This window comes from Argopecten irradians, chromosome 9 (genome assembly GCF_041381155.1).
Source record: "Argopecten irradians isolate NY chromosome 9, Ai_NY, whole genome shotgun sequence".
In the NCBI taxonomy this organism is placed as follows: domain Eukaryota; kingdom Metazoa; phylum Mollusca; class Bivalvia; order Pectinida; family Pectinidae; genus Argopecten; species Argopecten irradians.
Genome location: NC_091142.1, coordinates 34,676,106 through 34,692,867, shown reverse-complemented (window position 1 = coordinate 34,692,867; position 16,762 = coordinate 34,676,106). Strand labels below are relative to the sequence as shown.

Below are 16,762 nucleotides of genomic sequence, written 5' to 3'. Positions count from 1 at the left end.
AACTGCCGAAGTAATTTCAATGAAATTTTACACAAACCTTCTATGGCATAAGGCCAATCAAAATTGTGAATTGTATGGTCCCCACCCCCAGGGGGATGTCGGAGGGGCCAAAAGGGGTAAAATTGACTAAAATTTCAAAAAATCTTCTTCTCAACTCAAGATGTGGTGGAACTTTGAGCATTATTTGGTCATTTGTAAAAGGAAATTAGTCAAATGTTGTCAGACTTATCAGTATAAGATGATCATTGAATCCTTTAAACAAATTTTCCATGACTGACCCCCATGGGCCTTAGGGCGGGGTCAAAAGGGATCAAATAGTCTTAAACTTCCAATCTGATTAAAATACAGATCCTTATAACCACTCCGTTATATAAAGGATCTGACAATATCCCATAGAGGGTCACGTCCAGATGACCTTTATACCACGTGGTCTTCATATACATGTAAGATATATTTTCAACACCTTGTCACATCCATTGAAAACGATATTTCGTCCCAGCGTACATATACAATTAGCTTTATTGTGCTCTTTGGGCGAGATGAATACGTAAACCAAAATAATTCTGACAGTTTTTTTCAAACTATTTCGTCCATGAAATTCACTGTTAAATTTTTGCAATTAGCAATTTGATTGGCCATTTCCAAAGGTCACCTGGACATGACCCCTAATGGGATTTTCTCAGATCCTCTTATCAAACGTAGTGATAATAAGGATCTGTATTTTAATAAGATTGAAACTTCTAAACTCTTTTTCTGAAATTCTGGATATGGCGGAATCAAATACTCTTCATATCTGGAAGGTCTTATGGTCCTTTATAAAATTATATGACCCTGGGGTCTCATATTTTCACCTGGGGAGTTGTTCAAGTTTACTATAGTTTACATTTATGTATAGGGAAAACACGTTTATGAGCATTTTTGTTCAATTTGCATTAATAAGTCAAACTTATTTATAATTATTAGCCTAAGATAGCATTTTTTCTAAAATTCTGTAAATGGTAGAATCAAATATTTTTTAAAGATGGAAAGTTCCTTTTACAAAATTTGTGAATTAAACGACTCTGGGATCTCCCGTTTCCCCCTGGGGCGGGAGTCAAGTTTACTTTAGTTAAGATATGAAAAAACACATTTATGAACATTATCTGCTCAATTTTCATAGGAAATGAGTCAAACTTGATTAGAATTATTAGCCTGAGATTTAGATTTTTAACATCTATATCAGTCCTCGCTGACCCCCTGGGGGACCAGAGGGGCGGGGCCAAACAGGGTCAAAATGACTTAAAATTTCAAAAAATCATCTGAGATCACAGGTTTGATGGAAGGAAAGACTCTTCATAGATTAAAAAGTTATTTTGTAATCACTGACAGAAATCAAGAGTCAATATGTAAGTGTTTATATGTTTTTGTTCATTTTAAACAAATTTAAACTCAGGTGACCGTTAAAACCCATGGCCTGCCTTTTGTTGTATACATATTTATAATAAATTAATTTACCAAATATACAAGCTTTATTAACATACATTTCAGTTAAAAGCATTCATAAGGCATATACTGGTGTAGTGTTGTAGATCAGCCGACAAGAAGTTTCGTTCCGCATGGCGCTGGCACATTATATGGCCAATTACAAATCTGTTCTTCTTCATGGAATACCAAACCTATATAACAAAATGACATAATAAGCAACCATAAATTCAAATTTATGTTTAATTAATTTGAATTAGCCGTTTGTGAATATACCGAAATACAAAGTATTTGTTTGTACTGTATTAAGTTTTGTACATATTATTTTTAGCGCTTTTTGACCCCTAAAGTAATTGACTTTTCGTTGTATATCGTTATAACTAAAGCTGCAATATTGGACAATATTAGAAAATGTCATTTTCGAATATTGTCCAATGTTGCAGCTTTAGATTTAACGATAGGATATACGCTTAAATTTATGGAATTTTGACATTTGTTGCCAATTGGTTTATGTAATGTTTGTCTAAGAAACGATGGTTTCTAAATGAATTTGTTTATATGATTACATTAACGTAATATTAACAGCAAAAGTCATGTAAGTACGGCCTCCCGTGTATGTTGTGTGTTGCGAGAGGCCCAATTGGCTTTAAAGGCTATTTGCCAATATATGATAGAACTGAAATACAGTTGTACGCTTAAAGACTGAAACATATTTGATCCCCGTGACATTAAATGAAGGTCAAAGTCTTTAATTTACACAATTTTTGTAGTGCTTCATTCCAGCATGTCACAGGTCCAATATCAGGTATCTAGGCCTCATAGTTAATCACAAGAATTTTTTTTAGTGTTTTAAGTCATTTAAACCCGTGTGACCTTGAATGAAGGTTAAAGTAATTAATTTGAACACATTTGGTAGCACTACATCCAAGCAGGCTACTACTGACTCAACAACAGTACTTAGGGCCTGTTAGTTATTGAAAAGTAGTTTAAAGAGTTTAGCCTTTTTTGCCCCTGTGACCTTGAATGAAGGTCAATGAAATTCATTTGAACAAACTTGGTAGCGCTTTAAACTAGCATCCTGCAAACCCAATATCAGACCTCTAGTTTCGTTGTTTGATTAATTAACGTCCCATTAACAACCAGTATCATATGAGGAAGGCCTCCCATGTATGCGTGTGTTGCGTGTGTGAGAAGCGGATGTGTATTTTGGGAGACTGCATTATATTCGTGTTGCGTCATCTTGTATAATGGAATTGTTGTTTATAGTGCTTTATCCCTGAATCATGCCGCCGAAGACACCAAGCAACTCATCCCGCCCGGTAACATGCCAACGGGCGAACCAGTCGTCCCATTCCCTTTATGCTGAGCGTTAATTTGTTTGTTTGATTAATTGACGTCATATTAATAGCTATGGTCATGTAATAACGGCCTCCCATGTATGCGGTGTGTTGCGAAGTGCAGTTATGAGAGACTGCGGTATATTCATGTTGTGTCTTGTATAGTGGAACTGTATGTTGAGCGTTAAGCAGGAGCAGAAACTACCATTTTTTGTAGATTAGGGTGTGTCTCGGCCAGGGGACAGAATCCAAAACCTTCCTCGCAGGGGGTAAACAATGGTTTTCCAGTATTATAAAATAAAGCAATGTCATTAATTAACTTTTAAGCCCATGTACCCTTTGCAATTTGTTTAATTCAACATTTTGTCATTTTTTAGTGATTCTCCATACCCACTACAGCAATTCCAATTCAAAATCATTGTAGAAATCAACGACAGTTGACAGACAACATTGCACAAAAACCTTAACATTGTATTTCCAACGCCAACGCCAAAGTAAATCTTTGAGGCGAGCGAACGAGTATTTCATGTAAACTAAGTTATATCAGACTTATTATCAGTAGACGTGCCTAGTCACATATGAAGGCGAACTAATTTCTCGATTTAGACGCAAGGAGTTTTATATGACTCGTAGTAGAATCCTTTTTTGTGGTGAATAATGTTAGCATATATGCATTATAAAATGCACAAATGAAAATTATAACATTTTAATAATAGTGCACTTATATACATACCGGGACTACAGAAGTTATGTCCAAAATAGGTACCAGCAGAGCAGGTATAATAGGACTGGCAATTCGTTTCATGGTCGGGGTAGCTTTTGCTATCTAAGCCGCTACAGTCACGGTCAATGTTGCATGGAGGACTCGACCTTAAAGCAGGAACTTTATAATAATGTTAGTCGTATGTGATATTAACGAAAATAATATATGTTTTACAATACATGACAAACTATGTCAACCCTCTTATCGGTTGACGCTTTTATACGATTCATATGATTAGATATTAAATGTTTTTCAGTAAGCTTGGACATTAAACCTGAATCTTTACAGGGATGTGATTGGTATTATCATAATAGGGAGGACATATTTCGACCTTACCCCTGTAGTGTTCCAAAAGGTCACATCTGACATTATTGGCTTCTCGTAAATAATTGTTCAATTATAGGAAATTTCTAAAACGAGGAAGAATCACAAACCTGAGATTGAGCCGTACGAATCGAAAGAGAAAGATAATTTATACTAATTTAGTATTACAAAATGAAATTTAAACAAACATTACATCAAAAGATACGTACGGTGTTACAAATGTCATTTCTGTCTGTTATTTATAATAAAGCATATATAAACGTCTAAGTTTGTAAACATCATTTCACGATCACTATACACCAAATAAAAATCGTTTATAATAATAATTAAGTAGGAACTGCTCTTTTACAAGAAAACCATAAATTATGTACGTTACTGTCAACTCGTTTAGGAAACAATTGCATGACGGTAAGGCAATAAGGTATTATAGATTTTACTGTGATATCAGATTGTAACAATTTGAAAGACTCCTAAAATCGATATAGGTGACATAACAAGGTTGTTAATGCTTTAACGTTGTGTCAATGTTTGTAGCAGCACGAAAAACTACACGTGTATCATCTCATATCCAGTGAGTACATGAAATAATGCCTAGTTCGTTTATATATCATTGTTTTCGTATTCAAAGCTGGCTTGTTAATAAAAAGTAACATAAACCCACCCGCCACATCGTTTGGATGTCATGTTGTACATCTGATCACCGGTACAGTTGTGAACAGTTTTCACTCCGTTCGAACATTCGATATAGGATTTGCATGTTATTTCATAATTCCCGTCAGCCATTCCAGTACAGCCAACATCACAATCGACTAAAAGTAAAGCAAATGTTATATAATTTGCTAGCGACGGAAGCATTATTAATTGATATACTGACCTGAATATTAGAGTAATACTTCATAATCAAATAATAAACCTCCATATAGTGAAAAAATCTCTTTAACAAATCGATCTGGATCGAGGTTAGCTGAAATGATTATATCAGGAACCCTTCATTACGTTAACAATGGAAAGTGGATAGGTCACAATCTGACAATAACCATTTTATATATATCTAACATCATGCGTTTAAAACCTTTGCTACTCGTCGCGGACACCATCTAGATCTAATATTACATTGTCAATCCAATATTATGTATTCATTCATTTCTTTATTCTTCCAGATTGAAGAGAAACATAAATAAAACAATAATGAACAAGGTAAAGAAGACAAGAAAGCAAATGTGGAAGATACATATAAAAGGAAAACAAACAAACAAAAAAAGACAAAACTCATCTATGTACATGTATTGCTCACATTCACAAAAAGTGGAATAGATATACATCTGTACGCGCAACAAGGTTGGGTTAACGACGGACAAAGAATTAACTTTAGATAGCTTTAACATACCCAAATCCTATATTTAAATAAATAAATAAATGTTCCTGTCAGGTCATTACCAATAGAAATATTCATTTATTAATGAATTGGTCTTACATGGCCTATATTGCATAGATACTTGATTGTCTGAATTTCTATATACATATATCTACAAGAATTTCTTTTAATCATACACATACATGAAGGGTTATTTTTTTACATGTGCAGTATGTCAGTATATACAAATATTGTATGATTATGTGTCTAGTTTATTTATAATATATCCATGTATACAATAATAATATACAGTGGCCTTAGAAGTTAACGATGTACTAAGGAAAATGGGACTTGTGTAAGACTACACATCATATCACATATGACGTTATACGTCACAACTCGACTCGCTTACGTCACAGATATTATAAAACAGAATGTAATTTTATTCTGGAAATATTACCCACTTCAAACTACATTTCTTGTTCCTAAAATACGATAACAACGATGTTCACAATTTTATCAAGAAATAAAGATTATTTATACTTTTATTTTAGTAGCATTGATTTAAGAAAAATATATTTGAATTTAGATTAAAACTTATTGATTTCGGCGTATTTCTTTTCCGGCATTTCGTTGTTTCGGCAAGTATGCCATGACCTGAAGTGCACGACGATTGTACTCGGTAGACGATCAATGAATTGGACGTTTATGGAATCTGCACGGTAATTTGTGAGTGATATAACAGACATTATATAGTTAATATAATACTTTTTTCAGTTATTCAAAAATCTTCGTTAAATATCGATGGCCATAAGTACTGCAGTGTAGACTGAAATGGAATGCCGAACTGTCGCATTCGCAGCGGTCTGTATCGTGGTCGTTTTCGTTTACGAAATACGGAACAACCAGTTTGACCGGTTGTGAAAGACATTATTTAGGCCTAAGTATAAATGCTGACGGACTTAAAGTTTGTTATACAAGGCTACTGTCACGTAAGAACTTTTACAAAGTTCGTCTGGAAATAATGAACAACCATAGCCAGGCTACTGTACATGTGCAGTACTGATCGAAAGTCGAAAATGGAAGACGTCCCGGGTTTCAATTTTACTAGAAGCATAGGCCTTCATTTATATGCTACATATAAAAGCATTATGATTCTAAATTTGGCCTGGTTATAATGAGAATACATTTTTTTACAGTGAGTAACTTGTACATTTACAGTACTGTACTAAAAAAATATAAGTAGGACCCACATGTATAGGCCTGTTTTACGATACGAGCGTACTGTTACATGTTTACGTAATCAGTAAAACACGTTTATAACAAACACGCTTACAAAGTTTCCCTTGATATATCTACATTATCTGTTTTGCGAACTTTGCTAATAACGAAGTGATTCTTCGGCTCTAGGGGTTCATTATAACTGTGTTTTAGTGTAACTCAACTGTACATTACGAATGTGTATACACCGAGTATATACTGAAATATTTAGGTCTGTTTTACATTGAGTGTACATGTTTATACAGCGACATTTATGAAATGAATGAAGGTTCAAAGAATTAACTGATACATCATCCCTAGCCTTAGCCCGATAATTCAGGGGTATAAATAACCGCAAGTCCGTCGGCCCGGGGCTATTAAATTTCATAAAGGGCCAATTGGTTGTTGATACTTTAACCGAAAGAGTGTCCTTAAAAATCAAAATTAAACCCTAACTATTGTAATTATATAACTAATTGTTCGTAGATAATTGGCTTGTTACAAATAAAAAAAAAACATTAAAAAAACACCAGTTTCAAATACTGAATTTTAGGTTAAACATAGAAAAGCAACAAAGGGTTTCTACATTTTAATTTTTTTCCCGGTCCCAAAATCAGGGCCCTTTAAATCACAAAAGGGCCAGTATATATTGGGCAAGCCCTTTGGTCCAGCTAAAAACATCCTTATTTCTACCCCTGCGAGATACCCTTACCTTGACAAAAGACTTACACATTTTGGCATCTACAACATGTATCTGTCATATTCTCAAGAATGTATATGTGCGTCTTTGTAATATGTCTAAACTGTTAAGTCTGGTGTTGGATGTGTATCCAGCCCTGGACTATATATATCTTAAAGGGACAATTCAATCTAAGACAACATTAAAATTTGTACATATATCGGGGAAAAACCGGTTCTAATGGAAATTAGATCAGACGGTTTTACTGTGATATGCTTGAAAAGCCCATGGTGGTGAAATGTGTGTGAAACTTTCAAACTCGCTCGCTGTCCGCCATTACACATTGTGGTCGAACATCTTGTATGCCGAACCCTGTCCCTTGCTCGTAGAGTAATGCAACTTTTGTCTAGAACTGCTCAAATCGCTCTGACAGTAGATGTTTACCTTATTAGATGAATTGTCTTGCCTAAGAATCATTTTATTACCTCCTCAGTTGTTATTTAGTTCATATGTTTAACGTGCGTGACATTGGCTCAGGAATGGGTACTGAGTACATACTGTACCTACTTAATCGTATTGATCAACGATTTGTAGTTACAACGGTATCAATTAAAATACTTAAAAATAATGTGGAATTTGTCAATATATTGAGTTAAATGTTTCATAAGAAATGTAGAAGAATACATTTATGCCATACTTTGCTTCTTGGTTATGTAAAAGAATTAGCCTGAATGAATTGTCCCTTTAATAGTAAAATTAGAGGCAACATCCACTGTTTTTAATTATATTTTGGTTCATCTGGTGCTTTTGAAGTTCAGAACCTAAACCATGAACTATAAGAGATTTTGCAGAGGCGACTATACAATACATGTGTCTCACAAGACACTATGAATACTAAGAAGCCAGAAGGTAATGTATGATCATGTAAAATATATAATATAAGATGTGAAATTTAGTGGAAGTAGGTGATAAACATATTGTACAATCATAATTTATGCCATATTTTGCTTCTTGGTTATGTAAAAGAATTAGCCTGAATGAATTGTCCCTTTAATAGTAAAATTAGAGGCAACATCCACTGTTTTTAATTATATTTTGGTTCATCTGGTGCTTTTGAAGTTCAGAACCTAAACCATGAACTATAAGAGATTTTGCAGAGGCGACTATACTATACATGTGTCTCACAGGACACTATGAATACTAAGAAGCCAGAAGGTAATGTATGATCATGTAAAATATATAATATAAGATGTGAAATTTAGTGAAGTAGGTGATAAACATATTGTACAATCATAATTTATGCCATATTTTGCTTCTTGGTTATGTAAAAGAATTAGCCTGAATGAATTGTCCCTTTAATAGTAAAATTAGAGGCAACATCCACTGTTTTTAATTATATTTTGGTTCATCTGGTGCTTTTGAAGTTCAGAACCTAAACCATGAACTATAAGAGATTTTGCAGAGGCGACTATACTATACATGTGTCTCACAGGACACTATGAATACTAAGAAGCCAGAAGGTAATGTATGATCATGTAAAATATATAATATAAGATGTGAAATTTAGTGAAGTAGGTGATAAACATATTGTACAATCATAATTTATCTATATGTCTTACACAAACATAATTCTAATTACTTGCTGTTCTAATTACTTGACCCATGCGGTACTTAAAATAAACTTGTTAAAGTTGTTCCACCGCTCACAAATGGTATTTTTTCACTTTCAAAAACAGGAGCGGGCGATTTTGTATTTTCTTCAGTTACAAAAGTTTCTTATTTTACACAATGACCACAATTGAAAAGTTTGAGCTTCTAATTTTACTTCAAGTTGAAAATATGAAAAATAATTAATTGCATCCCGAAAAAATTCCGTGCCACTTTATCTTATATAGAATGACGTAATGATTGTGCATACACCAAAGGCAAAATGAATTATTTTTTATGTTTTTTTGTGTTTATTAGGCATATATAATCATGCTTAAACACCAATTATTGTTCAAATGATGAATATGTTTGTTTGTTTGTTTGATTAATTAACGTCCTATTAACAGCTATGGTCATGTAAGGACGGCCTCCCATGTATGCGGTGTGTGCGTGTTTTGGGAGACTGTGGTATATTCATGTGGTGTCTTCTTGTATAGTGGAACTGTTGCCCTTTGCTATATCACTGAAACATGCCGCCGAAGACACCAAGCAACACATTCCACCCGGTCACATTATACTGACAACGGGTGAACCAGTCGTCCCACTCCCTGTATGCTGAGCGCTAGACTTGTTAAACTACTTCTGAAACAGTTAAGGGAACAACCAACTAAATAAAAAAGACCTTCGAAATGGCCCCTGTGTATACATGATTGAGCCCAGGATAGATTTTTAACCCGGCTGCTGATTGGCTGGCTAATTATGAATTTCAAAACTAAAAATGTTTTCTGACAGGTAATTATTCCTAGATAACCATGATATAAATTTGGAAATTCATATTTGAGATTTAGGTTCAAAATATCAATTTTGATAATGAATAGGTAAAAACATTAGAATTTCAGGATTTTTTAGTGCAAAATGCGCCTGATTTCAATAAAGCTACCCTGGTTGGAATTTGAGCAGGACCCAAACTTTTTTTCTATCTAGTGTTATATGAGAACCTAGACTTTAATATTATAGAACACGATAGCTAACTAATATTCCTCTGTTTTAATAATACAGTAAAATACGTAAAGAAAGTTTAACTCTGTGATCTATAAAAAAATATTTAGTTGGTTGCTCTCTTTAACAATTTAGCATACAAGAAACGGTTACATGCAGCTAAGTTTTATCCTGCATTTTCACATCCTTTTTACAGGTACAAAGAAATGCTTACCAAAGATGCAGGAATTTAAAGGATCGGTGGATATTAGATACGTGAATGCAGTTCAGAAATATCAATTTCCCGTGTGTAATTTAAAACAATACCTAACAATACCTAACTTGGTATCATCAAACTTGTGATGGCGATGGCTGTGTTCCGATGACCGTGTTCCTTTGGCTTGAATGATATAAAATTGTTAGTCCAGGCTCCTGACAATATAGTACATGTACATACAGAGTATTTTAATGGTGATGATTGGTGTAAGTGTAATTTGAATATGTACCATCACAGAATGATTTCGGTATAAGGTATAAGGTTGAAGTATACCTAAGTGGTTAATACAAGGTAAATATAGATGTGCCTGAACAAGGCTTGCCTATATACGTCAGTTGATAATAACTTACGGTAGAGTTGAGATCGGAGATTGACGTGCCTGAATAAGGCTTTCCTCCTCCGCGTTATATACTCTGGAGAGTAAGTTGTAAACTGAGCCTTGGGATTGCTCGTTGAATGATTACGTTTACATGAATACACATGATCAGTGAAATTGATTCTTTTGCAAACTTTCTTACTGGTACTAGATCTAGATATTGTCAATTCCTTCAATTTTCCCACATATTTTGATATCTGTTCTGCCACTGACTGACGTCGCAAAGCTGATGGTGGTGTTTTGGCTGGACGTTTAAGTATTGGGAAAGAACCTGACATGAATTTTGAAATCGAGGAAGTTAAATTGTCCCTAAATGTTACAGCTGTTGAAACAAACTTATGGCACGGATCACAAATAACAGATGAATCGAGAAATACGTCACATATTTCCACAGGGCTCATAAAACGTTGTATATTTTGTCTACAGTTCAACAAGCGTGCCCTATTGCCATTCAGTGGTATATGCCTTTTTTTACCTATATCACAAAAACAACAAACCCTCTCACTGGAGGCCGCCATCTTTTAAAGAAGATCCAACATGGCTTCCAATATGGTGGCCTCTGATATACTCCAGAGGTGTTTTTCCGAAGATATGACGGGAAGGCCCGAGTGGTTTTCCGATTGAGCCTCACTCTGTTGAGCGCTCACCCCTTTAAGATGTGCTCTGGGCTCTGTCCCTTGACCCAGATACACCAAAGTATATAAAAGTGGTAGTTGTGCGCCTGCTTAACGCTCAACATACCGGCAGTGGGACGACTGGTTCGCCCCTTGTCAGTATAATTTGATCAGGTGAAGTGTGTTGCTTGGGTGTCTTCGGCGACACGCTTCAGCGATATAGCACTATGAAAAAGGCAATGGTTAAGCTATACAAAAATACACCACACGAATATACCAGTCTCCCAAAACACGCACCTCGCACTAATATTATTGATATTGTGCATGTAAAGATTTAAAGTTTTAGACCCTGTTTAAACCAATGCTATTTTGTTTATTATTTCTTATGGGACAAAGAAGTAATTTAAACCGTGTGGACAGACAAAAAATACGTCAAATTTTCAAGGCGATCTTCCCTTTTATCACGACACACAAAACGAACAGGATTACATCGCACGAAAAGTTAAACGGGACAATGACAAAAATTTAACAGCACAATGGAGCGCAGTTAACCCTTCGGCGAGTGGCAGCAGAAGGCCGGATCTATAATAACTTCTTAGGTATACTTGAACACAACATAATTAATAAGACGTTTGTATGCATCAGGCCTAACCTTAGATATTACTGTTGACTCGAAGATAGTTTCAGTTTAGTAAGTCTACAGGGTGCGGTAATTATTTCTGTCACCAAATAACCTTGAGCGAGTTCTACTAAAGGTCGTTGACTTTAATTGAGTTTTACGACAGGGTGTAAATAAGCACGTAAACGTAGGAGCAGACGTAAAACTTACGTGTGAATATCATTTTGTAACGCGAAATTTGATTGGTTAAAGACACTTGGCAGATGGCCAAAGTAGACTGAGTTTACATTTCGTAATTGTCGTAGCTTTTATTAAAAGTCAAATTATTAAAAAAAAAACATACTAGTAATTTAGATATTATATCTAGCGTAATGTACATTGATAGTTAAAATGGGGGATGCCGTTTTTTCCTCTCCATTTTCATACAATACAAAACGTTTTCAAAGAACATGTACATGTATAAAGCATGCATTGAAGATACGTCAACAAATAATATATATTGATATATTCTGATTGTATGTGCTTTTTTATTTCAAATATAAATAAGTTTTCTTTATGTTGCGTCACATCCTCCAACGGCAGGCATTTGCGTGTTTCGCATCAATAGGCAGATAAAGGCTGATTTTTAATAACTGTTTCGGAATTTTCTGAATATACCGGAACTAAATTTTAGACAATTAAAAATATAGAATGTACCTCAAATAACACTCGGCGATTTTCAGGATATCCAATCTTCTGACTTCAGATATACATACATGTTCATCTAGTATACATTAAGCATATAAATGTATCTATTTCATGAAATAAGGAATATATTCTATGATATTTACTTAAACCTATTTTGAAACCCCGGTTTGTTCACTTAGAGATGTTATTAATTTGTTTTATTGGTTTACATAAAAAGACGGATTCATAATGTATATATTTGCCGGGTATGGTACATGTACTTATTTGTGACGGCGACTGACAAAATGGGCCCAGATGCGGCGATTATGACGTCGGAATAAATGACGTTATAAAGTTACGCACATTTTTTGCCGACGTCACCACGTGTATTTGCGGAAACTCTCAATAAACAACGTTTCATTAAGCTCGCATTTTAGGTATAAATTTAACTACCTGTACAGTATCAATAGATAATATGAAGGGTAGACTGGTAAGTATCAGGTGATCAGTATATACATGTAGGTACTTTCTAACAAAAATATAAATAAATGAATAAATAAAGCTGCAAACAGCACATTAGAAAAAAAAATATTTAGATTGTTTATCTCTTCGTTAGTGGAGATAGCAATTAATATATTCATGGCAAATCAATCAAAGATAAGAGTGAAACAAATCCTGATTTATCTCAATCAGTAGTTAATGCAGTTATTCGACTGAAATTCCAATATGTCACATGTCAGGGGATCCGGACAAAAATATTTATAAATAAATTTAATACAGTTTAACATTTTTTAATCTTATCTAGCAATATTGTTTCTTCACAGATATTCTTGAAATTCCACAGGCTTTGCTCTTTCACAAGTTGATAATATTTTGCAATACGTCGTAACATATTTAAAATAAAAGTCGTAAAAGTCACTGAAATTATACCGACTACATCGATATACATGTAGCAAACATATCACAAGTGCGGAATCTTAAAATTCAAACCACGGGATGTTGTTTTAAAGACAAAAATAAAGGCAAGAAAATTGTGTTAGAAGTATTCCTTCTGAATTGTAAGAGGACAAGGAGGCAGATTTCATCAGCTGATAATTGAATTCTGTAGATGAACCACAGGTGTTTGGCTTTATACATATTGTTTTCTCTTTGCATGTAAACATACGTAAATCGAGTAGATAGAGATAGAAAAAAAAATATCTATAGAACCAAACACCTGTGGATGATCTTTAATTTTGTATGAGAATAAGTTAAGTTTCTGATCAGTGCAAATGATGTCTATTTTCTTGTAGAACTATGCGACGGTGTGAAAACAAGGAATGCAGTATTTATAGTGGACGTCGGTATAGTTCAGTACTTATGCTTTGGTCACATCCTCTTCCGATTAGTCTTAAGATTTACTCCTGGCATGAATTTTTGCCTGGTCTCCGGACGGACACCAGCCATGGCCGACCGGTGGACGGGACTCTCAGACAGCATATGGGACGTGCCCGAAGTGTTTTTAATTCGAAGTTACGGTGTCCCGTAGAATTTCATAATCGGCCACATATCATTTCACATATCGTTTAAAAGCATCGTCCGATATCCGGCCTCGGGAATCGAACGGCAATCACATGTACATCGTCCAACATTTGGCCGGGCCTGGGATACAAGTGTCCTTCGTTGTCCGTAATCTACTAAGGCGATATCCGTACGATGTCCAGTGAATATGTCGGTTATATCGCTCGGACATCATATGATAAATCGGCCAATTTAACATTAGATATGTAAGGTCGATATTCACTGCCTCACCAGCCCCCAAAAAAATTATCTATGGAAACAGACGTCGTATGATTACCTCACAGCCTCCTTTTAATGTAAATTATGTCGGACAAATTTTTTTTGACCGGTGTTGTCCAGTGTCGGAAAATGGCCCAAAACCAGCGGTGTACTCCCGATTACCCCCTATCTCCGGATACCGACCGATCATTGTGACCAAAGCATTAATTTTGATGACATTATACAGTACATGGTGCAGGGAGTGGTCAAGGTACGAAGATGATTTATATACTTTGTACAGGTTTGTGAGGATCCCGCACAACAACCCTACCCGGTCTTGTTAAATCACTCATCAATGCTGATATCTTAGGGTAAAAACATTATTTTTCATTTCATCTACACTATCTAGAAAGAGCTTTATGTACAAATAAAACTATTTTAGAAACCACAGGGGTCTGAGAATTAGTTACAAATTATATATCAATTTTTATCTGTGTACCAGAGTGTACATATATCGGTTTTAGGGGTCTTATAATCAAGATAAAAAAACGTGTGGAACTTTTGATCCAGTGCATTAGAACCTCTATAGTGATCTATTGGCAATGTGGTGGGTTCAAATTGATGTAAATTGTTACTAATTCTCAAAACCCTCAGTTTGAAACGTGTTTTGAGTCTTTATTTTCTATCGTGTGTTTTGCAATTTCTCTTCACGTTTTTTATCCGAAATATATATAAAGTAGAACTCTAAAAACTGGGTTTAGTTCTTGAGTTGTCTAGCAGATATATTTGAAAGGAAAGAGTCTGAAATGTAAATGCGATCAATCCTTTCTTAAATTTCATCACTTCATCCACAGGTTTTTGTTTTATGTGCCATATTGGGTCAGTATACTAAATCCAGTAGTATATCTACATGATATAAAATTTAAAATGTGTGAATCGGAGAACTACGAACACTTCCTGATTCACAATTTAAGAAATCTAAATAGTTGACTTAAAACACACATTTAACAGAAAAAACAGTAAAATACATACATCGTTTTAGTGTTTTAAATGTTGATCTGATTAAGAAACACAACAGTTATTAAACTGAATTGCCTTTGTTTACCATAATTACTTCCTTTCCCACCACCATTTCCTGAGTGCTATATATATATATTGTGACCACTTTGCTCGATCCCGAGTGCATGCATAAACTGTCCACGTCATATCGTTTAAAAAAAATAACAAAACCAGCACACTACAATCAGATTAATAACAACTGATACAAAAACAAGACAGATCTCGAATGTATAGATAATTAATAACCATATAGATCCGTAACAATTAGTATATACAGTAATTAATAAATCCGTATTTTGAGACTAGAGTATAGATCGACAATTATTCCGGATCAAACGGAAAGGATAAATAAGAGAACTTTGAAAATATAGTGATTACTCGGGTAACCATCGCTCAATCAGCTACCGACGCACGGGTGTTCTAGGACATGTGACACTGTGATGTCCTAGGTTTAGTGAACGCACAAGAGATCGCGAGGTCTCGGGCTCTATTCAACTAGTACTTTGGAAAACCTTTATCTAAGCCGAACACTCGAATGTTCCACAGTACATTAGTCTTTTTTTGGACTACGGTGTTTGTTTAACATCATCTATTCGAGACTTCGTCAATTCTCTTAGATCATCTGATTTACCGCACACTGCAAGCACGAGGCACTGTAATCTAAAGAGCTGTTCACTGGCATAACTGTCATATTATTAGGGACCTTTACTGTTATCTATCTCGACCGGTCACGTCCATTTTAATGTTATTTTCGTAAACACTACATTCTAGTTAACAGACAGATACTCCCCCTGAAACATATTACAGAGTCACATCATTAATCATCAAGCATGCGCCCAGATCTTCTGAATTTCTTGATAACGCATAACTGAACATACCAATCATTATCCAATTGCATGAATTTGTCCTCTTTCCCTCGTGAAGTATGTTCTTCTTTGGTAAGTTGCTGCTGTAACCTAAGCGAGTATAAACTACAACAAATTACTCATATATTGCTTATATTAATGATATTCATGGCGACCCCAAAAAACATTCCAAAGACCAGTCCAAATCACACGCGAAAATCTTTTGTTTCACATAGCACTGGCAGGGTTCTTCACCCGTCCATTTCAGTCGAATTATATCTACGATTACATGTCCGCTGACACCGATCTAACTTGTCTTTGTCTGCATCGAGAAGCGGACTCATGGATTAGTTGACTGTAATGGGACAATGATCTCGTGCTCGACTTTTTTATTTTAACAAATTCCAGTTTTCTTGAATGGACCAGTCCTAAATTATAGTCACACTCACGAGTATGTTTAATGTAATGCTCATTGGCAGCCTTAGTAACCTGGACGTTCTAAGTTCATAGATGATGAATGATAGTACCGTCGCCTAATTTATTGTCATTAATGACTTCTACATTTAGCCATAACTCATTCAAAGCCGCGCGTATCTCTTACATCTCAAGTTTTATCCTACGGGCTTTAATTATTTTGACCACGTGATCAACACCCTCATACAGTACATGAAGATGTGAGAATAAAGCAAACTGTGATTTTTCCTCAAATTCTGGGCCAATGTTGGTCAGTTCGCCGTCACATTTA

General features: G+C 35.0%; 1 protein-coding gene across 1 annotated transcript in view; it reads right to left on the bottom strand.

Moving 5' to 3' along the window:
- Positions 1 to 1,489: 1,489 nt before the first annotated feature.
- The window catches only part of LOC138332150 (peritrophin-48-like), a 16,669-nt gene continuing 1,396 nt past the window's right edge, over positions 1,490 to 16,762 (bottom strand). The window contains exons 2-4 of the mRNA XM_069280134.1: positions 4,547 to 4,694; positions 3,532 to 3,668; positions 1,490 to 1,655 (exon numbers count right to left, since the gene is read on the bottom strand). Coding sequence (XP_069136235.1) covers positions 1,570 to 1,655; positions 3,532 to 3,668; positions 4,547 to 4,694 — 371 coding nt within the window. The 3' untranslated portion in view covers positions 1,490 to 1,569. The remainder of the gene's footprint in view (positions 1,656 to 3,531; positions 3,669 to 4,546; positions 4,695 to 16,762) is intronic.